This window comes from Gossypium hirsutum, chromosome D08 (genome assembly GCF_007990345.1).
Source record: "Gossypium hirsutum isolate 1008001.06 chromosome D08, Gossypium_hirsutum_v2.1, whole genome shotgun sequence".
Taxonomy (NCBI): Eukaryota; Viridiplantae; Streptophyta; class Magnoliopsida; order Malvales; family Malvaceae; genus Gossypium; species Gossypium hirsutum.
In genome coordinates, this window is record NC_053444.1 from 57,105,950 (window position 1) to 57,130,157 (window position 24,208).

The 24,208-nt window shown below is 31.8% G+C and overlaps 3 protein-coding genes across 4 annotated transcripts; all 3 read right to left on the reverse strand.

The window, feature by feature from the left end:
• Positions 1–9,857: 9,857 nt before the first annotated feature.
• LOC121219883 (uncharacterized) lies at positions 9,858–10,889 on the reverse strand. Its single transcript, XM_041098547.1, has 2 exons — positions 10,503–10,889; positions 9,858–10,274 (listed from the first exon to the last, which is right to left on the reverse strand). The coding sequence occupies exons 1-2, from the start codon at positions 10,872–10,874 to the stop codon at positions 10,200–10,202; spliced, it is 447 nt and encodes a 148-aa protein (XP_040954481.1). The 5' UTR covers positions 10,875–10,889; the 3' UTR covers positions 9,858–10,199.
• Positions 10,890–11,022: 133 nt separating this feature from the next.
• LOC121220359 (uncharacterized) lies at positions 11,023–12,037 on the reverse strand. The gene is made up of 3 exons (XM_041100049.1): positions 11,722–12,037; positions 11,216–11,602; positions 11,023–11,126 (listed from the first exon to the last, which is right to left on the reverse strand). The coding sequence occupies exons 1-3, from the start codon at positions 12,035–12,037 to the stop codon at positions 11,023–11,025; spliced, it is 807 nt and encodes a 268-aa protein (XP_040955983.1).
• A 6,819-nt stretch (positions 12,038–18,856) lies between these two features.
• LOC107886402 (novel plant SNARE 11) lies at positions 18,857–23,060 on the reverse strand. Of its 2 annotated transcripts, none has more exons than XM_016810351.2 (10): positions 22,301–23,060; positions 21,987–22,079; positions 21,568–21,661; positions 21,438–21,475; positions 20,969–21,060; positions 20,220–20,299; positions 19,914–19,970; positions 19,702–19,794; positions 19,536–19,610; positions 18,857–19,324 (listed from the first exon to the last, which is right to left on the reverse strand). In XM_016810351.2, exons 1-10 carry the CDS (start codon positions 22,375–22,377, stop codon positions 19,235–19,237), a joined length of 789 nt encoding a protein of 262 aa, XP_016665840.1. In that variant the 5' UTR covers positions 22,378–23,060; the 3' UTR covers positions 18,857–19,234. The 2 variants fall into 2 exon arrangements, 1 of the variants encoding a protein (XP_016665840.1); XR_001680756.2 differs by having other exon boundaries at positions 19,100–19,324; positions 19,710–19,794; positions 22,301–22,981.
• Between the last annotated feature and the right edge of the window lie 1,148 nt (positions 23,061–24,208).

A 24,208-nucleotide genomic window follows, 5' to 3' on the forward strand; every position in this document is an offset into this window, starting at 1 on the left:
TACACATCATCTCGAACGATCGTAGGCCTTCCATAGGGTCTATATGAGACTAAGTACATTATAAGACATGAAATCTGGACTTATGTTGATAAAATTATGTTATTCGTAAGAGTAATAAAAACGTCAAATGAATAATAAATTTATATATGTATGGTAGGTATGTGGTTCGTATTTATTATGTTGTGCATGTAAATATATGTCACGTTTAATTTCTGTTTTGGATATATATGATAATTTCTGTATTCTATTTCTGCATCTAGGTTGGGTTGTAAATAACATGTGGAAGAAGTGATTCTGTAAAAGGCGATAAATCGTCTATTGATCCGGCGGCTCAGCTGCAACTATTCTGTAAAGTGTCCTATGGACACTAAGTGGTGTGTAGGGATGGATGGGTGTTTTATACCCATATGGTGTGTTGGTGTAACACCCTAAAATCCGGCCTAGAAGTTTAAACCGAATTCTGGAGGTTATATTGGCCACCAAATGTGGCAGAAACAAAAACTTTAATTCAAAACAAGAAAACCTTTTTGTTCATTATGTTTGAAACAATATTAAACCAACGTCAAACATTCGGAAATAAAATCCACTGTTTCTAAAGTTCAGTCCAAATAACACCTTACGAAAGTCCACCATAAAAACTTGTACCACAGTTTATATAATCGTTTTACAAACCGATTTAAAATTAACCGTATAAAACTTATGAGATTTTACTTAAACTGAATCAAACCATATCTTTTTGAGACCTCCGGTATGCCGAGTCCAGCTCCAAAACACGGAATGTACCTGAAAGGAAAAACATTATAAAAATGAGCTATATGAGCTCAGTGTGAGTCCAAAACATGAACAGATGGCAAAAGACGGAGTGACATAATAAATACTTCAGACAAGCATATGTATAAAAAAATCACTTACGAAAGTCTCAATCGGCATGTCAAATAAAATATCAAACCACAAAAATGATATTCCAATCATACGCAATAATCCGAACATATTACATGACATTAACTATATTGTCAATAACCAAAAGTTCCCACAAACAGATAAAATGTTCTGACAAACAGACATATATTCAGATACGAACGGATACACAAGTCAAAATCCCACCCCACCAACCAAACACCACTTCGTCCATCCAGCACACCATATAAGAGCTATGGTAGGCCCGTCCACCTTACACACCACATAGAATCATAATAAGTTCATCCACCCTACACACCATAATGTGGAACTATGCCACTTAAGTAACTATATAAAGCTGAACTGATATACGTATAGAATAGTGCGGTAAACCACTATACAAAAGTATCGCAGTTAAAACTACTAAGTATTTCCTTCTCTTCATAACTAGGTCCCAAAATTTTCATGCTATGCAACAATGCACACATTATGCAAACAATATACAAAAACAGACATTAACATTTCCAGTTGAACAGATTCAGACTTGATTACACTTGTATTTTAATATTCAGTGACGACAATAATAATAAACTCATACTTATTTATCACATAAACGAGCAATAAATTAAAGCCTGTAAACGTACATATATACACGAACCAAACTAAATCAAGTCCTAAACACATTTACTGAGGCTTGACTGAGGGTCGGATTACACAGAAACATAAAACAGACAGTTTATGACTCAAAATAAAAATTTTGTAAAATAGGGCCACATGGCCATGTGCCCCGACCGTGTGGAAGTGTCTAGGCCATGTGGAGGCCTACACGCCCATATGGAGGAGACACACATCCGTGTGACCAAGTTATACGTCCGTGTGACTAAGTTACACGATCGTGTGACGAAGTTACACGGTCGTGTGACCAAGTTACACGGTCGTGTGAGTAGCCCGTGTAACTCACTGTCCAAAAGTGCCAAAAATGAAGAGCAGATGAGACACGACCATGTGGAGATCTCGCACGCCCGTGTGGCCAGGCCATGTGGAATTAAAAACCATCAAAAACCCTAATTTCCCAATTGCACATGGCCGTGTGGGCCGTCCGTGTGTAGTACACGCCCGTATGGCCACCCGTGTGGTCACGAAACCACACCGAAATAGACTAAAATTCATGTTTTTGACACCGAAATGATCCTCATCCTTTGGTAACCTAGAAATATACCAAAATCTGTAGAATATCATGCAATCCATCAATAACTCAACACTTAAAATCAACAGCTTCGGAGCAACACCTTAAATCGGAATTGCAAACAACAAGGATTAATCGTTTCGCCTCTACGAGACTATTCTGACTCACATCCGACTACATGAAACACACAAAAGCAATCACTTTTGACGAAAAAATAGATAACAAGTGCGTAAAACAGAAGAAGCAAGAAACAGACGAAATTAAAATTTGGAAAGAACAGATAAAGAGGAACAATAGGGAAGAAAAAAGAAAAATGAAGAAGAACGTGAAACTTTTTTTTATTTTTATTTTAAAAAATAACTTCCCCTTTTAAAATAACATAAAAAACATAAACATCAAAAACACTCACAGTGATTTGAACACGAGACCCAGAGATAAGTCAACACACTCACAACCACTAAACCAGCAGGCTCATTCTAACATTAAAACGCAAAACTGAACCCAAACGGTCAACCCACTCACTGACCCTAACCACAAACCTCAAAAATTTTAACCCCAGATTCTGAGATGTTATAGTTGGAATGGACGGAGTTTGGTGTGTAGCAGCGGGGGGTAGGATTATGTGTTGTATCTACTCTGCTCTGCTATAAATCTATTTTTGACAAATCTGTCTGATATGTATTTTACTGTGTTAAGTTTATCGTTATACACTGAGTTTCAAAACTCACTCTCGGTTTCACTGATATTTTCAGGTAATCCTCAGACTTAGACAGGTCGGTGCGACGGGAGCTCGGTTTTACTAGTATTTTGATTCTTTAACTATTTTAAATTGGATTAAGTGTTTTGTAAAATTGAGACTGTTTGGACATTTTGGGACTGTCTCGGTTTTGGATTTTATTCTAGATTTTTGCATGACAATTGATAAAATGATTTACCGAAAATGATTATTTTTCTGCAACCAATTATTTTCGAGAAAACAAACTTGGTTTTCCAAAATATAATGATCTAAGAATCTCTGTTACAAAGTATTTGATTTATTTAGAAAATGTAAACAAACAACGTTTTTAATTAAATAATTATGTTAAATATGTTTTCAAAAAAACCAGGCTTTTAAGTAACAAAAGTTCACGATGTTTTTTTTCAATTAACGAAAGCTGAATTTACAACTTTTTTGCATAGCATCTCCAGATCTAGCCATAACGTCCAGGTCGGGTTTAGGGGGTTACACCAAAAGTCGCTACAATTATGAAAGTAGTGAAAATCGAGATCTTTCCCTCAAGAAAGTCAAATAAAGGGAAAATAAGGAAATAAAAGCTATAAAATGGGGAGAAGTTGAGTTATATCAATTAAAATTTTGATTAAGAAGTATGTTATGATGTATTTATTCAAGTAAAGACTAAATTGTAAATGTGAGAAAATTTTTGTGACTCAAGAATAAATACTCAGAATTTAAGGGTGTTAAAGTATAAATATGGAAAATTTGAAGGGTTAATAGTGTAAATATTTTAAGGGTAGAAGGATCTAGAAACTAAAGAAAATGGATGAATTAGAACCAAATTAAGTAAGTGGAAAAAGTTTGAGGGGTTAAATCATAATTTTACTAAAATAAGTGATGATTCAATGGAGGAATTTTGAAGGACCATAAGGGGAAGAATGGTCATTGGCAAGAAAGATAATTTTGAAGAGTAATGATGATGTTGGTGATATTTTTAATTAATTAATTAGATAAAATTTATTTAATTAATATTTTATTAAGATTTTTAGTATTATTTTATTATTAAATGATTAATATAAAAGGGAGGAAAGATGAAGAGAATTTTTCATCTTTTCATGCCTCCAACGTGAGAAGAAAAAGAAAGAAAGAAAGAAATTTTTTTTCTTTATAATTTGGTCCTTTCACTAAAAATCCACCATTTTCACTTAGAAATCAAAAAAAATTCCATAGCCACCAAGAGAGAAAATTGAAAAGGAGACTATGGGGAGATAGAATATCAAGTTAGATTTAAGAAAATAGAAGTTGGAGGAGAGAGAAAGTCAAGTTAAAGTTTGGTTTCAAGAGAATAAGGTATGAATGTTAAGGTTTTATGTTATTTTCAAGTTTAGTAGTGATAGGAAAAGCATAAATATGGTGTTAAAGTAAAGATTCCTCATGAGGAAATATTGTGTTTTTAACATGTTGATGAAGAGAGAAGTTGAGAAAGTGAATCAAGTGGTAGGAGAAGAGAAAAACAAGAGATTTTGATGGAAAAGAGGTAAGTACCCATGAACTTCCTTGTTATTTAAGAATTAAAATGTGAAATTTGCAAAATAGGAGGTAATTAAGTAAAATATAGAGTGGAATAATTTAGTATGTGAAGTAGGAAATTATTATAAAAGCATAATAGTTGAGTTAGGTGATAGTGAAAAATACAAAAAGTATTGAATAAGTGAAATTATGGAAAATATGAAATTTTATGTAAATATGGACTAAATTGAAAGACTTCAGAAAAATATGTGGGGGAAATAATACAAGTAAAATACACAGAAATTTGATGTTTAAACAAGATAGTGGGATTAATTATGTGAATTAAGTGAGATGAGAAAGAAAATTTATTTAATAGTGAATAGAGGACTTTGACGTCAAAAAGTGATTAAATTGGAAAGTTAAAAAAGTTTACAAGAAAATATTGAAAAATATAAGAATATATGAATATTGTAGTCCAAACTACAATTATTTTATAAGTTGTGAAATTTGGGGGCTATATCGTAAATTTGGGAAATTTATGTTAGAAATAGTAAATGTGAAGTGCATAACACTTAATATGTGAAAATAGATATTGTGATGAATTATGAAAATATTAATAAGTGTTGAGATATGCTATATGCATTATTGAAAGGAAAATATATTGTTACATGAAATATTGTGATAAGGACTAAATTGTAAAGTATGTAAAAGTGTTAAGTGAAATGTATAATAAGAATTATTAGTGAGTTATGAAAGATTATTAAGTATGGAGACAAGTTAAATGTGTTATTAAGAGTGGAAGATATAATTATACTAAATAGTGTTACAAGGAATAAATTATGAAAAGTGTAAAAGTAATATGTGTGAATGATATAATTTGCCAAAGTAGACGAGATTAGAACTATTGGGTTATAGATGGCATGCCATTAAAGAAATTTTAGCGCGCTTATCATCTTGCGCTTTAGCACTTACTGTTTCGTACTTTGGTGCTTATCGTTCTGCACTTCGATGCCTACTATTTTGCACTACGATGCTTAGTGATTTGCACTTCGGTGCATACTGTTTTATTAGTGCACCTCTATATCAATTCCATATATCCTAAGTGTTCTATTTAGTCTATTGGGCCTCTATTAAAAAGGTAAACGATTTTTGTTATAAGGTAAAAGTTTATCTCTGACTATTGATTAAAATATTTAATCATAAAAGTGAAGACATAAGTAAATTGAATGTATTTGAGGGAGTATAAGAAAGAAAAGGACTAGTAAGTTAAATGTGTAAAGATAAATTGTGAATGAAATGATAAAGATTAGTGATGAAATTATGAAAATTACATGTATTAAAAAGAGTAGTAAGTTCTATGAGTTGAATTGAGAACTTAAAGGCTAAATTGTGAAATAAGTAAAAAGTGGCAAATGAGTATGATAATAAGAAATTGAGATGTAATATGATAAATTAACAAAGAAATTAAATATTAGGAATTAAAGAATTTAATAGATTTTGAATATTATGGGTACATACTAAGTCTTCACAAACTTAACACGTTGTTTTCTTACACGTAGGTATAAGATAGATAGCAAGCATTGGATTGAAAAATCGACCTCAGTACATCTCATCACATCCACCAAGCTCGTAAAAGAGTAAGATACAATTATTTTGGTTTAGATGTGGCACGTACATAGGCTTAATAAGCTATGAATAAAGTTTAAGTGTTGGAAGAACTAGAATATAAGATTTTACAAACTCTATTGGTTCTATGAACTTATTAGAAATTAAAGCATGCTCAAGCTAAGCTAGATAAAGACTTATATTCAAGTTAATTGGTATACTTAAGTGATGAATTTTAATGAGTTTGAGGTGAACTGAACTGGTTTTGAATCAATGCAAGAGGTTTTAAGAAAATTTTCCAAATGCTTTTGAGCAAAAATTGCTCAAAGTATCGATACCAGTGGATCAGGTATTGATACCTATATTTACACCGGAGTAAATAGAAAGTCAGAATGCATTTTTGGTATTGATAACATTTTTTATATCGATAGTGAAGACAAGTGTAATACCCCAAAAATTTTTACTGTAAGATATTATCTTTGATATAATAAATAAGGAAATAAAGTGAAAAAAAAGGGGGAAATTTTGGAGCTATGTCAACATTGGGAAGTATATTATGACATATTAGTTCAAGAAAGGATTAAATCGCAAAAGTGAGAAAAGTTTTGTTGCCCAAGAGTAAATACTCAAAATTTGAGGGGTTAAAGTGTAAATATGAAAAAGTTAAAGGACCAATTGTGTAAATATTTTAAGAGTGGAATGATCTAGAAACTAAGTAAAATGGATGATTAGGACCAAATTGAAAAAGGTGAAAATCTTTGAGGGACTAAATTGTAATTTTACCAGATAAAATGATGGCTCAATGATGAAATTTTAAAAGATTATAAAGGGCAAAATGGTCAATTAGAGAGAGAATTCTAGAAGGTAATGATGATGTTGGTGATATTTTTAATTAATTAATTAGATAAATGTTATTTAATTAATATTTTATTAAGATTTTTAGTATTATTTTATTATTAAATGATTAATATAAAAGGGAGGAATGATGAAGAGAATTCTCAACGTAAGAAGAAGAAGATAGAAAGAAAGCTTTCTTTTCTTTACAATTTGGTCATTTTTACCAAAAATCCACCATTTTCACTTAGAATTCAAAGAAATTTCCATAACCACCAAGAGAGAAAATTGATAAGGAGACTATGGGGAGCTAGAATATCAAGTTAGATTCAAGAAATAGAGGCTAGAGGAGAGAGAAAATCAAGCTAAAGGTTGAAATCAATAGAGCAAGGTAAGAACATCAAGATTTCAATATATTTTTGAGTTTGATATTATTGAAAAAGTAAGAAATTGATGTTAATGTAGGATTTTATTATATAAGGTTCTATGTTCTTGATATGTTAGTGAAGAAAAATAAGAGAAAGTGATGGGAAATACTATAGAGAAAGGGAATAAGGGTGTTATAGATTTAGTAATCAACATTTTGCACTGAAACAGTTTTAGACAGCAACAATAGGTTAACTTTGAAAAATCACCATAAATCATGGAAATTTAATTAGAGGATGATAAAAATATTTAATTACAAATTATTGAGTCTAGTTTCTCATAGAAGAAACGGTGTAAGTAATGGAATTGTAAATCATGAGATATAATGAATTTTGTGAGACAAGGTCAGAATGAATACGGGTTCCCCTGTTCTGACTTTGGAAAATCATCAAAAATTGTAGAAAAATAATTATGGGTTAAAATTTACATGATTAAAATCCTTAATGAGTATATTTTTAATAGAAACAAACTATAACATCATCTGAATCCCGTATGATGAGATAATTAATTTTTAGTAAAAAAGGGTCGAAACTGTCAGACAGCAGAATAGGGATGACTTTAAAGAATAAACTGTACTTATTGGATAAACTAAAAATCCAGAAAATTTTATGATAAGAAGATATGTGAGTCTAGTTTTGGGAAAAATTAGCGGATCTTAATTTGGAGTTCCGTAGCTTAAGATATGAATAATTTAGTGATTATTACTCAAGTGAACAGCTTTGAATGAATATATAAATAAATGGTGAAATTATAGATAATGTTACATATAAGCATGTTATATACATTAAGGACGTGGAATGGAGAGGAGGAGGAGAAAAATATATGATTATTCAACTAGCATGAGTTTTCATTAAAAATGGCCAATTTACCTGTTTTAGGTTCAGGGACTAAATTGAACAAATGTGAAACTTTAAGGGTAAATTTGTAAAAATGTCAAAAAGTGACCAAATTGCATGAAATGAATTGTTTTATTATTTAAATTAGTAAATTTAATGAAATATTAATTTAGATCAAGATTGGGTGGAAATTCGAGAAAGATAGAAATTTTCCAAAATGTCCCTGAATTTTTTTTATTTCTGCAATTTAGCTTGGTAAGTTCGTATGAACTATATTTTGTATAATTTTAATAGAAGTGAATGCTATTTGGTAATGAATATTATATATGTGTGTGTTTTATTATTGGAATTGAATTATTATTGGTAATAGGTATAATTATTATATGTTTTGAAATGATTATCGGAAGCTCGATTGGGTTGGAAGCTTGTTGGAGATATATCACATTATCCATTGGTTCTATTGGTAATTTTGGATGATTTGATTCTGGTTATAATGACTTGTATAAGTTAAATTGGTTAATGATAGCTCATAAATGTTTTGATTTTGATTGGTTATAAATATGAATGCTTGATGAAATGAAATGTCTGAAAATTAATTTGTAAACTCCGGTAATGCTCTATAACCCTATTCTGGAGAAGGATATAGGTTAGGGGTGTTACAACAAGGTATTGATACCTCATGTTTTAGTATCAATACTTTACTCCTGTATTGATAAAAAACCGTATTGAATTCATTTTTGAACATACTCAGTTAACCAGTAATATCCCTAAACTTCTAAAATAATATTATCTGGTTGATTAAATGAAAATTTCATCGTTTAATGTTCAAACTACCTAGTGATTAGTCAAGACTGCTTTGACACCAAATGTAATATTCCTATATTAGGTTCTGAGGATCGAATCGACCGGCATAAGGGTGTTACAATTAATTGATAAAAGGCTTGAGAACTTGATTAGCAATTAACTAAAGGGATAAAATGGTTATTAGACTATTTCTAAATAAGAATTAGTGGAAGATAATGGCATATCCCACTAGTTGTGATTAAGTATTAGTTTTACTAGTTAATCCATAATTAATTAACTAAACTAGGTTAATTAACAGTTAAATAAAGTATAAAAGCTAAACTAAGTGGAAATTCATTATCAATTTCCTTATTTCAACTGTCCATATAGGGGCGAAGTCAAAAAATTTTGGGGTCGAAATTAAATTGTATAATTTTACGACAGTAAAATACAGTTTTATCATTTTAATAGCCCATGTCTTTATATTTTTTAAATAATTAAATTAAATTTTTATCAGTTTAGGTAACAAACGGTAATTTTATCATTACTAATTTAAAATTTTATAAACTTAAAAGGGCCTAAATAAAAATATTTTTATTTTAGGGGTGGCCACAGTTGCTGAATTTGCCATTACGTCCATCATAGAAAAACATTGAAGAAAAACTTCCAAACTTGGAAACATTTAGCCAACTAATAGGTAGGCAAATTAAATTTTTTTTTCATTTTTTCATTTTTAAAATTTTTACCTTTATTAATTAAAAAAATTTAAGGGCCTAAATGAAAAATTTCAAGGGAAAACAAAATTCACTTAAAAAGTCGATTGAGTATTAGTTCGATTGACATGGGCATTATTGTTATGGATTCAAGTGCGCTAATGCGCATTATCTTGCGAGTTTGGGAGGGGCTATAAATAGTTCTAACCATTGTGTTAAAAAAAAGATATGATCAAAATCTAAAATGAAATTATTCACTTAAAAATCCCCAAAGAAAAGAAAAGAAAAAGGAGCTCATGTTTCCGCTATTCAAATAAATAATTATATATGTATTTTTTTTGAATAAATTCTGATTGGGCTTTATTACTAAAATTAAGCAAATCAACACAAAAAAAGTCCAAAATTAAAATGAAACCAATTAAAAGGCCTATAACCCAAACCCGGAAAGCAAAGTAAAACCCATAAAACCAATCCCCCCTTATTTTTGAATTTTAAACTTAAAAAACTGTAAAACAAAAACCTCTAGAACCTAATAAATGCACCGCTATCATGCCCAATCAGAACCAAATCCTTCCCCGTCTTTTCAAATCTATTTTTCCATTTCTTCATTAAGACGTTTCCGGATATCCATGAGGTTGTTTCCTTCAAACTTTTGGGTTTCCCCTTTTTCAGCCTCAAAAATTTGTGTCCTTCTTTCATCTGCTTCTTTGTACTCCCTTCCGTTCATCTTTCTTCAGTCGCTCGGCATAATCCGGAACTCTACCAATCAGGTAAATTTCTTCTTTTTCCTTTAATGCCTCCGTTGCAAGCATATGAGCTAGACTATTTGCTTCTCTAGGCGTGTGCTCAAAATAGTGTCTTTTTGATTGTATTAGTAACTGATGAATATCTCGAATATATGCTCCAACCCTTGATCTGTCATTTGCTTGTGTTTTGCATTTCTTAATGATTGAAAGTGCATCACCTTCAATAATAATATTTGGCCATTGCATGTTCATACCGATGCGAGTTGCTGTCCTGCAAGCAATTGCTTCTGCAGCAAAGGCTGATGCTACTTGGTGATGAAGCTCTATAATAGATAAAAGGGCGCTTCCTTGACTGTCTCTGGCCACAATTCCCACTGCCGATTGTCGCGCGTTTTCATCAAAGGCTGCGTCAAAGTTAATCTTTATAAAGTGACCAGGTGGGTGTTTCCATATTCTACCTTCTTTAATACTTTTTGTAGCTTTTTCTTTGATCCCCTTGAGCTCTGAAATATATCTCTGTACAAAACCTGCAATTTCTTTCCCAGATCTACTAACCTTCTCATGTACTCTTTTATTCCGCTCTCCCCAGATTGCCCAAAGAGCACAACAAAATACCCTACGCATATTGGGATTATTCTGATCGAAAACCCAGGTAAGCCACTTTAAAAATTCCATATATGGTTCATGTAAAATCTTCGAGAGTGATAACTCTTCCCATACTTCTGTTGCCACAGGACACTCACGAAAAATGTGATTTGTGGTTTCTGCTGCTCTACCACACCCAGAACATGTCGTTTGACTTAGGCGCCTTCGGAAGTGCAGATTCACCCATGTTGGAATATAATTCCAGGCTATTCGCCAAATTGTAGTTTTTATCTTTGAAGGTAGATTAAGGAGCCAGATATTTTTGTAAAAATACCTAGTTTCAGTCTGTAAGGCATAAGCCCTAGGATCATTTTCATTACCTTGTAATAGTTTATAGGCGCTTCTCACGGTGAACTCTCCCAAGGACTCTCCCCTCCAGGCTGGAAAATCTTTGTGAGGCTCTTTTGCAAGCGGAATGCAGATGATTCTCTCAGCTATCTCCATTGGAAAGGTAGACTCAATCAAGCCCTGTTTCCACTCCCTCTTACTTTCATCAATTAGCTCTGCAACTTTACAATCACGTAAATTAACAAAATGCGATGATAACCTGGCATAATATGGTATCCAACTATCATTCATCATCGAAATTTCACTCCCATTCCCCACTTTCCAGCATAATCCTTCTGATAGAATACCCCTAGTAGCCCATATACTCTTCCATGTGTAAGAGCAATTATTCCCAAGGCGCGAGTTTAAGAAATTAGTTTCTGGAAAATATTTTGCTTTTAAAACTTGTGAGACCAATGAGCTTGGATTGGTGAGTATTCTCCAACCTTGTTTAGCAAGTAGAGAGATATTAACCTTGGCCAAACTCCTGAAGCCTAACCCCCTTCTTCTTTGCCTCTACACATATGCTCCCATTTGCACCAATGGATCCCTTTCTGCCCTTGCTTCTTTTGCCACCAGAAATTTGCAAAGATTTTTTCCAAATCTCCACATAAAGAGTTAGGAAGAAGAAAACATGACATAGCATAAGTTGGAATGGCCTGTAAAATTGATTTAATAAACACTTCCTTTCCTCCTTGTGAAAGCCATCTAATGCTCCAATCTCTGATTCTGGAATTGACCTTATCCTTCAAATATTGAAAGGACTCCTTTTTACGTCTTCCAATCATATTAGGGAGACCTAAATACTTTTCCATATCTGTTGACCCTCTTAACCCTAAACTGCCTAAAATTTCACCTCTTGTTTCATCTGCAGTATTTGAGCTGAAAAAAATCGTGGATTTTTCAAAATTAACGCACTGACCAGATCAGTCTTCGTATTCCTTCATAACTCCTTTTAGCACTCTCAGTCCCTTTGTGGTAGCTTCAGTGAACAGAATACAATCATCCGCGAATAGCAAATGTGATATCCCTAGACCTTTCCTACTTGCTCTTACCCCTTTCAACTTACCCTCTTGTAATGACAATCTCATTAATGCCGAAAGCCCCTCACTGCATATAAGGAAAAGGAATGGACTGAGGGGGTCCCCCTGGCGCAACCCTCTGGAAGATTGGAAAATTTCCCCCCTTTTCCCATTAATGTTGACCCTGTTTAAATAGTCAAGGCAAAAACTGGTGACTTCTTCCCCTACAATATGCCAGTATTGCTGAAAGAAAAGTGCTGGAAATCCATCAGGCCCTGGCGCTTTCGTAGGCCCCATTCCTCTTAAGGATAAAAACACTTATTCTGCCGTGAATTTTTCTGTTAAACCTGTGTTCATGTCTGACGTGATTTTTCCTTCGATACCTGTTAATAGATGAGATAAATCTCCAACCCCTTTTGATGTAAACAGTTCCTGAAAAAATGTCTTCGCAGCCTCACTGATCCTATCCTCCTCAGTCACCTCTCATCCACCCCCTAATTCAAGCCTCGAAATATTTTTTCTTTTTCGACGAGCCGAAGCATACTTATGAAAAAAACTTGTATTCTTATCCCCAACTTTAAGCCAGTTTGCTCTTGCCCTCTGCTCCCAATACCTCTCATCTTTGTCAATTTCTAAATTTAGATGCACCTTCGTATCAATAATCTTTGCCAACACATCATCATTGTTTTCTTCCTCCAACAACATCTCTAGATTCTTTTTTAGCCTTTTCTTTAACCCTTCACGGCTTTTCCTAATTTGTTCTGCCCATACCATTAAATTCGATTGAAGCATTTCCATTTTCTCCATTAAAGAATCAGTTGGTGTCTCCCAAGATGTTTTAATTTTTCCTTCTAAAGACTCTTCCATAATCCACCATGCCTCAAACTTGAACCTTTGCCTCCCCACATAATCAGTACCATTTCTTGTATTGAGTAAAATTGGACAGTGATCAGAGATCGAGTGAATTAAGTGTTGAATGTTACCATTTGGGAAAGGTTTCTCCATTTGTCGTTTGCAACACCTCTATCCAATCTTTCTCTGATGTTTGTTTCAGGCAGATTCCCTCTTTCCCATGTGAACCAAGCCCCTGTATACCCCAGATCTTCTAATTGACATTCCTCAAGGGTCTTTCTGAAATCCTCCATTCTTATTTCTTCTCTTAAAAGCCCTCCTTTCTTCTCGAAAGAATACATAATTTCGTTGAAATCCCCAGTTACAAGCCACGGGTGTTCCTGATTCTGTCCCAATTTTCGTAAAAGGTTCCAAGACTCCTCCTTATCTTTAACATAAGGGGATCCATAGAATCCTGTGAATCTCCACTCTACATTATCAACCTCTTCATTCACCATAACATCAATATGACTTCTGGAAAAACTTCAGTGTGACTAAAATATCTCCTTTCCAAGCTAAACATAGTCCACCTCTAGAACCCTCCGCGGCAACCTCAATACCATTTAGAAACCCACAACTTCTTTTGACTTTTTCCATACATTGCTTGTTAATTTTCGTCTCCATTAAGAAGACCATTTGGGGATTATGCTGCCTTAAGAAATGACACAGCCTTTTAACTGTTCGTGGACTCCCCAAACCACGAACATTCCAACTGATGCTTTTCATTGCGTTCGGTCGGCTTGCCTCTTGGCAGCCGCCGATCCCATAAGTAATTGAATTTCGTTCTCCACCAAAATATTACTCATCGTTTCTGTTAACGATTCCTCCATGTCCTTTTCTTGCCCTTTCTGCCGTTTCGTGCTATTATCATATTCATCTTCTGCATTAAGAGACTCCACTCTTCCTTCCATAAATTTCCTCTTCTTTGAACCACATTCATCCACTCGTAGACTTCCCCTCTGACCTGGGCGAATTCTTTTCCAACTCATTTTTTTCCTGAATTAGAATTTATTATAGAGATGCTCCTATTATCCACCATATTTGCATCAGTCATGACTGTGCCGTCATCCACTTGATTTTTCAGCGTCTCCTCTTTCACGTTCATTTGTAATCTCCCATTTTCCTCCACCTCCAAATTTTTCCCTTCTCTATTTATTATATCTTCAGTCATCACATACTCAGAATCACCAGTATAAGAGCATTGAGTTCTATCTTTTTTCGCAGACTCATTAAATTTTATAACTTCCTTTCCAACAAATTTTGATTCTGCTTTTAATGCCATCGTATATGGAGGATCCTCTTTAATTTTATTTTTTTTCTGCAGTACTCAGCACACTACATTCTGGAAGTCCATGGCCCAACCGTCCGCAACCAAAACAGAATAAAGGTAATTTCTCATACTTAAACAAAATCCACCATTGATTCCTATTATCTGATGAAACAAAGATTCCTCTTCGAAGCGGTTTCTGTACATTCAGATTTATTTTGAGACTTAATTATTTATTTTGAGACTTAATTAACTCACATTAATTTAATAACCTCAAATCAACCTAAAAAAATAATATGTAATATTTATCACATTGTTTTGAAGTTGAGATTTAATTATTTATTGGAGTAGTAGTTAGATTTATTATTTTTTACAATATAATTGTTTTTATTTAATAATTAATAATTAAATATCTTTTACTGTCATTGTATTTTTTATTAAATTTTTAAACATTATGATATAAATTGTATAATAAATAAAATAAATAAAAAATAATATATTATAAACTTAAAAATAGTTCAACCAAGCCAAACTCAGGCTTAAAATTAAACAGGCCCAAATTTATTGTCCAAGCCTATTTTTCAGATTTCATACTTTTGTTTATATCTTTTAAATTTCGAACAGACCTTCGAATTTGAATAGATAACTCAACTCTTAAACAAGTTTACCCTAATATTATTTTGATAAAAACAATATATTATATTTCACATCATTATACTAAGGGTTAATATACTATTTGGTACCTAAATTTGGCCTTAATGTTTTGGTAGTTAAGTTTTTTAAATTTAATACTTGAGTTTTTTTGTCCCATTCAAGTACCCGAGTTTGACTTTAATATTCAATTTGGTACTTGAGCTTTATTTTTTATTTTTTGTCTCAACTAAGTACTTGCGTTTTTTTTTACTAGAGTACATGTGTCAAACATTCATTGAATTGTTTAATCTAGATACCAAATTAAATATTAAACCCAAACTTAGATATCAGATAATATATTAACCCTTATACCAGTACTTTTCTCTCCTGAAATATTTAAATTTGTCAAATAACCTTAATTATCCTGGTCAAATTCTAATATTAGATATTGTGCCTTGTGTAAGTTGTAGATTTAGTACATATATTTTAATTTGGTTATTTTCAGTCCTTATACTTTTAGAATTTGAAAATTTTAGTCCTAACCAAATGATAATTATTAAATTCATTAAATTAAATTCTGTTATTTTTTACATTTGATGTGTTAAATATATTATCACGTGTGTAATGCTATTTATGTTTGTTATTTTAACATATTACTCACAAAATGTTATTTAATAGATTTAAGGACTAATGTTTTCATTAAGACTAAAATTTTGAAATTAAAAAATTATAGCCACTAAGTAGGCCCGACCTTGGGGGTTGTTTGAGAGGGTAGCCGCCCAAGGCCCAAGGCTAGATGGGGCCCAAATTTTATTTTAGTTTTTAGTTTTTAATGTGGGAAAAAATCCAAGCTAAAATAAATTAATTAAATGCCTATGACGTTCATTTTCTTCACCATAAATGTTTCATCTTTTAAGGCCCAAAAAACTTTTCAGCTTTTATTATATTACATTTTATAATTTTTTTAAAAGGGCCCAATTTATTGTTTCGACTAAGGCCCTAAAAATGTCAATAAGAGGCCTACCATTAAAAATGATCTAATTGGTAAACATAGATTAAATCTGTAACTTTATGCATAATATAGGACTAATGACATAATTTAACCAAATAGATTTAACTGTGATAATTGGATCAGAACTAAAATTTCAAAATTTGAAAAGTATAAGAACAAAAATTAATCAAATTAAAATAAATGTACTAAGTCTATAATTTACAGAAAGTACAAGGTCTAATAACATAATTTTACCTAATTATCCAACTCCCCACAAGTTAAAGTTTGCTACCTACCTCTTGAATTCTTAATAAATGTAACCTTTTTCCCACTTTTGTTGGAATCAGCTGAAGTAAAAGTCAAATTCAACCAAATAACACAAAATCATAATATGAAACCATTAGTGATTATAAACTTTGTAGGGGTTGATTTAATTTGAATTATGTATTTGATAATCTTACAAGTTACACATTAAATATTTAATTATAAATTTGTTCGACTTTGGGGGTTGTTTGAGAGTGTAGTCGCCCAAGGCTGGATGAGGCCCAATTTTTTTTTTTAGTTTTTAATGTGGGAAAAAATCAGATTAAAATTAATTAATTAAATGCCTAGGACGTTCATTTTTTCACCATAAATGTTTCATCTCCTAAGGCCCCAAAACTTTTTAGCTTTTTATATTACATTTTATAATTTTTTTAAAAGGGCCCAATTTATTATTTCGCCTAAGGCCTTAAAAATGTCAATAACGAGCCTACTATTAAGAATGATCCAATTGGTAAACATAGATTAAATCTATAACCTTACGCATAATATAGGACTAATGACATAATTTAACCAAATAGATTAAACTGTGATAATTGGATTAGGATTAAAATTTTAAAATTCGAAAAGTATAAGAACTAAAATTAATCAAATTAAAGTAATGTACTAAATCTATAATTTACAGAAAGTACAAGGTCTAATAACACAATTTCACCTAATTATCCAACTCCCCACAAGTTAAAGTTTGCTACCTACCTCTTGAATTCTTAATAAATGTAACCTTTTTCCCACTTTTGTTGGAATCACCTGAGGTAAAAGTCAAATTCAACCAAATAACACAAAATCATAATATGAAACCATTAGTGATTATAAACCGATTGGGTTGATTTAATTTGAATTATGTATTTGATAAAATGTTAAAATTTATATTTAATTTAATCTTTTTATTTTTATTTTAAATATGTTTAAATTTATCAGATTGATATTTAATTATTATTTTTTTCTAAAATTGGATGGCTCCACAAAATCAATCGAACTTAACCTGATCCAATCTTCCTTGGATATTAAATGAAATTTGTACTATTTAAATCACGCGTTCACTTTGCTAATTTAATGTGTGAAATGTTTAATTTCTTTGATCGATTTTGGAATTTTGTACGACTTTTCTGTTGTTTAATTCTTTTTTTAAGAGATTTAATAATTGATTTGACACGTTGCTAACTATATAATATTATTATTTTCAAAACAAACAATAAGAAATATTATCCCATGGCGATAACTAGAAAGCATTTTAAAGATTTAATTATGAATTTCAATTCTTTTAATTTGTCTAATTTTCATGATCATACTTTACAAGAAATCACTTCAATTAATTAACACTATTAAATCATCTCCTTAAGTCTCTAACTAGAAAAATACTAATTCAATCCATTTATATGCAATAAATTAATCAAATCTAACCATTTAAGACACGTAACAATATCATTAATTTTGTTTGTAGAATTAAATTTTTTTATCATTTATATATCAAATAATAATCTTTTTATAAAATATAAAAAAATACAAAATTTAATAAATTAAAATAGTGCTCTTATGAAACAAAGATGAAATTCATAATTAAATTCATGAGAAATTTATAATAAAAACACTTCCTATTCACGCACCAATGTTACACTTTTAAGAGAAAAAAAAAATCAAATTTAAAGACCATAATTACAAATTTTCAGTTTTAATGCTTTTTTATTTATAATTATGTTCAAATTAGTAAATTTAAAGATGACAATGGAGCAGAACAAGGAGGGATAGATGTTACTAAATCTAACACATACGACCCGCCTCACTTCACCGTGGATGTATAATCTTGAAATTTATTACCATCTCTATGGATGTTAGATGTATCTATCCCTACTTTACCTTGCTCCCTTTCAATTTAATTTTTGTTAATTATTTTAAATATTTTAAATATTTTAAAGTCAAATAAATATTTCAACATAATTCTTCAGAAAAATACTTGAACATAAAATATATAAATTTTTTTCTATAATACATTATTACATTTTTACCTTTTTAATTGTTATATATATAAGAATAATATGATAATATTATATAACAGAGCAATGCAAGACGAGGCAAGTAATTACCATAGCTGCTCCATACTCACTGTTTTAAAAAAAATCAATCACATCCCACTCCACATCCACTTTTCAAAAAAAAATTCCACTCCATATGTAACCACTCGATTCAAAATCCATAGACGATTCAGGTTTTCCATCCATAACTAACTCCAATTTGAAAACCTCAATGTGAGTCAGCTATCTCGGACTCCTAATTGCACTAACATCGTTTGACAAGACCTGATATTACCAAAGGCTCAAAACCTGTGACTTGGACTAATTAAAATTTGAAGAACCCCATACATCTATTCAAATATTTATATGGATACGGGAATATAAACCTTAAAATATATAAAAGAAAAAGTTAAAAATTTGAGCATACCTGTTTTGAATATACCGTATCCAAGACTCACCTCACAAGTCCGTCCCAGTATCGGAACAATTGAGAAAGAAAAAAAAAAGAATCATGCAGGTGTTATATTATACAAAGTATGATAGGAACCAATACACTCTCAAAGTACATGATATTCCCTTTCGTCTATGGGGACAAAATATCTTCAGTCTGGAACAATAAAACGGAATCGTACAGATCTCATCATGCTAATGCTATTCAATGAAATGATAACTAGTGGCAGGTTAGCACATGGGAAGTTCTGAAAAACTCTTAATGGATGCACCAGAACTATCCTAACATAAAAATCCAACTGCAGGACCATACCAGTTCTCCAACAAGGGTAGCCCACCGGGCCCCGAGGTATAAGTAGTAGGGACTCTTCAATTCATGGTGGCTGCAAATAGTCCCGAAATATCATCAGGTGGTTCATTCAAATTCTTCAATTAGGAGTCCAAAGTAGCCGCCTGTTCATTGCAGGTGGTGCTAAACCTGGAATATCTCGAATGTCCTTGTTGTTTGGATTCACCAGCTGAAAAAGAAAACCCGGTCATTGAGCATAGGTATAGACACCATGTGCAACTAACAAGAAACGAATGATTAACATAGACAGCATTCAACATGGAATTGTGGCACTTAGAATCCAGAGAAAATACTTTTAATAGGCAGTCAGTTAAACACAATCGAGTCAGATGTTAATTCAGTGGTCAGTGTTGGAGCAAGGTTGAGAAATACAGTGGTACCTTCACGATTATGATGGCTATGACACCAATGACAATAAGAAACAACAAGGCCATAATGCACTTATCAGTAGCAACCTATGCACAAAAAGAAAAGAAAATTAGTAAATACAATATAACACTAGACAGATCATATGAATGAAAGGGAGTGGATGTTTCGGAGATTGACCTGCCTACCAATTTCTTTGACCAGTTTAGATGCTTTCTTGATTGAGAAATGGATAGAATCCAGCTCATTAACTATCCTGCTCATTTGTTCAGTCTAGATATGACAGAAATAACATACTTTAGTGTGAATATCAATGTAGAATCTCAAAAGATTAATACAATCAAAGTGCAAAACACTTAGTTGCTGTGATGTTGATACTTCTTAATGCTCACCTGAGCCTTGAGAGCTGCAGCAGTTTCTGTTCCAACATCAACAGTATCTTGAACGACCTGGTATAAAAAGGGTCAGGTAAAATTGGTCTCTTTCTTTTTCAATAGCCCTAGAAATCAGGAAGAATTAATGACAGAGGAATTAAGCCAAAACGTTTCATCCCAAGACTTTTTGGGTTTTGTGGGTTTGAAGTTTAATATCAAAAGAAAATTTCAAGATTCAAAGATCTCAATATACAGCCAATTTTTCTCGGTATGGATGGAGGAGGTGTTACAAAACTAGATGCAGCAAAAGATTGAACACCAAACCTTCTTAGCCCTGTCAATGGCTTGATCAGTCTCATTCATCATATGGTTTCCTCTATCTATTAGCTGTTGATTTGTCATAGCTGCAGAACAGGCAGGCAGTCTCAGAAGTTAAAATTGAAGAAAATATGACACCTACAAATTATTTCCAGTACATTCCAACATCACCCTAAGTATCAATGTAATGGAGTCAGAACCAATATGAAGAGTGCATTGACTAACTCAGGCAAAACGGTAGAACACAGTTTCATGGTTAGATTACATCTAGATAAAGCTCTGATGAGCACTTGAATAGATATTTATATAGAAAAGTTTACACTTTTCCTTTCCAGTTTGACAAAACACAAAAGTACAATAACAAACAGCTCAACTTTATTTATAAGGAGAAAATAATGTTGAATCAAGTGATCAGAGTTCTTTGTCAAGCTTCTCATCCCTTGTCAGATTAAGTGTGACAACTTATTTTCTAGCAATACCACAAAATTACAGGCACATCTTACAGCCAATACTGTTAGATAATCACTCTAAAGTAAACGAGAAATTGAGACTTGTAATGGCATGCTTTAAAGTAAAAAGATAAATAAAAGAGACAAACAATATTTGGTGCAAATGAGTTAATGCATCTGTCTATATTGTCAATTCTAGGAAAGAACACGGATATGCAAAGGGCAAGGTCTACCTATTTAACTATTTATATACAAATTTTCAACCTGAACTCCACTTCAGCTAAAATCAGAAGTGGATATACTTACATGAAGCTAGCAAGACATTTTCTTCCCCAAAGCCTTCACTAGGCCCATCAAAGATATCAACTCGTTTGTTGTTCTCAAGATTGCTTTGATGTCTGTAACACAATAAAAATATCAAACCAGGTCAAATTACATATCATAAAATGGAACACAATGTTTAACAAAAAATAGCGCTTATGATAACAATGAAATTATTATTGCATGGTATCTATAGTGATTTCCTTAACAAATCACCAATTTTCGATCAAAAACAACTTCAGTTTGCTGGACCAGATCACAAGTTTGACCAAAAGAAAAGCTTAAAAGGAAAAGAAGAGAGAATTTAGAAATGGGGGATGGGGTCTGTGATCCTGTAAAAGGGATAAACTCAATCAATACGCATTATAATTATTTACAACTAGCAAGAGCATGAACATGCATGAAATTATCTCTTCATTCCACAAGAAAACTTCTAATAGTGGTATAAACTTACTGCTTCTTAAGGGCAACATATGAATTCAACTCCTTGACCTGCATGAGAATCCCAGAAGGTTGAGAAGCTTTGAAAATAAGTTAGAGTATCCAAATGAAACAAAAGCAAAAACAAACTAGTTATAAAGCACCATTGACTGCTTCTTTTCGTTTAGCATTTTGTGGGTGTTTGCATCAGTTCTACGCTCTGTTTCCTTCACTTCCCTATCAAACTCTTTGATGAGCCTGAAAAGAATAAGTAGAAACTACTTTATTCCAAATGATGGAAAAACAGTTCTAAATAATCACACAACAAAAGTATAGTGCACCTATTTCTTACAAGTTACAACCTTAATTTCTTAGTGTAGAAATCAACAAAGGAAATGCTTTACTTGAGATGCCTTTTCTTCATAAAGTGAATAACCAAAGCTTTATTATTAAGATTCATTCAAACTTAGAGTAAAATTAACCTTTCATAAGCGTAACGTGAAAGGTGTCATCGTTTACTTCTTCACCTAGCAATAATTCAGGAAAACTAAAAGGATAAATTTCAAGGATGAATCTGCAATACCTCTTACACTCTCGCATCTTGTCAGTAAGCTCTTCCAATTGCCTACTCTGCCTATTAACGTCCTTAATCTTCTCCAGTTTCTGGAATCCATTTCTGCAATGAAAACACAACAGCAATTTAAACAATGTAGAAAAAAAATCGAAATCCATATGAAATCAGTAATGCCTAAGCTGAAGTAACTTCAAATAGAGTCATAAATGATGATAACATATACATCCTTGAGAAAATATTCAAATATTTAATGCTATGAAACAAACAATCTGATTGGAATCTACATCGCATAAACAAAGAAGAATAAGAAATTAAATTCTTACGATAAAGCTCGAAAAATGTCGGCGACTTGTCCGTCGATCTCCGCTAGCTCTTCGCTGAGCGCAGCTAAAGGATCCATCTTAAAACCTTAGAGGTAACAGGCCAACTTCTCTCTCAAATTTTAATTCAATCTTCAAGCATTAAATGAATTCACAGAGAACAAATAAAGGAAATTTTAAATCCTTTGTGCTACTTATTGACAGCAATGACGAATCAAAGAGTCGATCGCCAAAACAGCAGATTCAGAACTTCCGGATCAGATCAGATCCGCACGGTTTACTGTAACTAAAATTCGAAATGTGTACAATGTCGAGCCAACGAAAGCGAAAATTTGAGGCGAATCTTTAATTTCCAGATCCAAAAAGCCAAAAAAAACTTCGGTATTTGAAAAAGGAACCAAGTCGAAAGGCAAGAAAGGAATTACGAGATTAAGACATTGATTTGGTGCGGTGTGAAGACTTCATTACGAATGAAAAAAAGGAAGGTAAGGTTGTTTAAACGTTGGACACCATTGCCTCCCTTCCCGATCTAAAACAGCTTACAATATACACAGGTCTTCTCGTGATTTACAGGCAATTTTGTATTTTTTTTAAATATAATTATTTATCTAAGTTGTTTAAAAAAAAGGTTTTGGCTTCGTTGGTCGTTTTGGGTTGGGAGGGAGGTTGTTCGCTGGTTCGGAGGGAGAATTTTTCTTTAAAAATCTTCGCAATAATTTAGGCGTTTAGACCGGAAATTAGGGACTAAGCAGTGGGGCCGCCACTCGTGTTTTCTTACTGCGTGATATTTTTTCCTTATATCTTTCGCCCTTCATTCAATTTTGTTTAAATCGCATCAGATTCGGTAAAATGACTGGGATTTCATCAAAGCATCGATTTAAAGAAAGAAGATAAATCTGATCGGTAATTTATTTAGCAGAGATTGAATTTTTTTATTTTTATAAATTTTTAATAATTTATTTAATTAAATCGGACAAACCAATCAAATTAAAAACTTTTGATACGATTATCAATCTAATTTTAAAAACTTTTTATTGAATATATCCATTTTTCCCTTTTCGATAACTTTTTCTTTTTGTCATTTTTTGGTACTTAAAACTATCATTTTCATTCTTGTTTACTCTAAAAAAAACTGTTGATAAGAATGTAAAACATAAAACATTCTTTTTGGACCGAGGTAATTTTGTTAGGTAAAATAATAATTTAAGTAAACTGAGACAAAAAAAAATGTATCAAAGTGGGAAAATAAGTACAATTTAGAGACCAAATTGTGACTTGAGGTTCTTTTTAAAGTTAAACAGAATTACAATTATAATGCATTAAGTTTAAATATCAATGTGAGAAAGTAGGTATACAATAAATTTATTTACTAAAGTTAAATGGATCTATAATTAAAAAACATTTGGATTTACTCGTGGCTAGCATCTACCCTTTAATGGGCCTATAAAATGCGGAGGACTAATTACTGGGTTCATTCTGGTAAAGACATTGAAAACTTTAAAAAAAACATTTAAATTTAGATCAAAATAAATTTGAATAAAATTTACGTATTAATGGTGGATCTTGACACTAAATTTTGGAAATAAATTAATGATTTAATTAAAAAAATTTAAAACTTTTAGAGGGGACTTTCCCAAAAAAAATTAAGGTCTAATTAAAAAATTTAAAACTTTTGAGGGATATAATAAAAGTTTTAAAAAATTAAGAAGATTTGACCTGTAACTCGTATAAGGATCCGCCTCTACCCACAATAATATTAAAACTTAAATATAAGATCTTTTATCATTAATTCAAATCTTCATTCACAATTAAAAGCTAAATACACTACTAATCATTAAACTATAAAAACTTAAAATAATCACTAATTTATCGATTTTATCTTTTCCAGTCACCCATCATTAACTCAAGAAC

Coding starts and splice junctions, on each gene's coding strand:
- LOC121219883 (XM_041098547.1), bottom strand. CDS start 10,874: ATGCGTAGGGTATTTTGTTGTGCTCTTTGGGCAATCTGGGGAGAGCGG. Junction 10,275..10,502: donor GGACAGCAACTCGCATCGGT/ATGAACATGCAA, acceptor GAAGAAATTTAC/CTGATTGGTAGAGTTCCGGA.
- LOC121220359 (XM_041100049.1), bottom strand. CDS start 12,037: ATGGAAAAGTATTTAGGTCTCCCTAATATGATTGGAAGACGTAAAAAG. Junction 11,603..11,721: donor TAGAGGCAAAGAAGAAGGGG/GTTAGGCTTCAG, acceptor AATATTTTCCAG/AAACTAATTTCTTAAACTCG. Junction 11,127..11,215: donor CGCCTATAAACTATTACAAG/GTAATGAAAATG, acceptor CTACCTTCAAAG/ATAAAAACTACAATTTGGCG.
- LOC107886402 (XM_016810351.2), bottom strand. CDS start 22,377: ATGGATCCTTTAGCTGCGCTCAGCGAAGAGCTAGCGGAGATCGACGGA. Junction 19,795..19,913: donor CTGCAGCTCTCAAGGCTCAG/GTGAGCATTAAG, acceptor TGTCATATCTAG/ACTGAACAAATGAGCAGGAT. Junction 19,611..19,701: donor TCAAAGAAATTGGTAGGCAG/GTCAATCTCCGA, acceptor TTTTGTGCATAG/GTTGCTACTGATAAGTGCAT.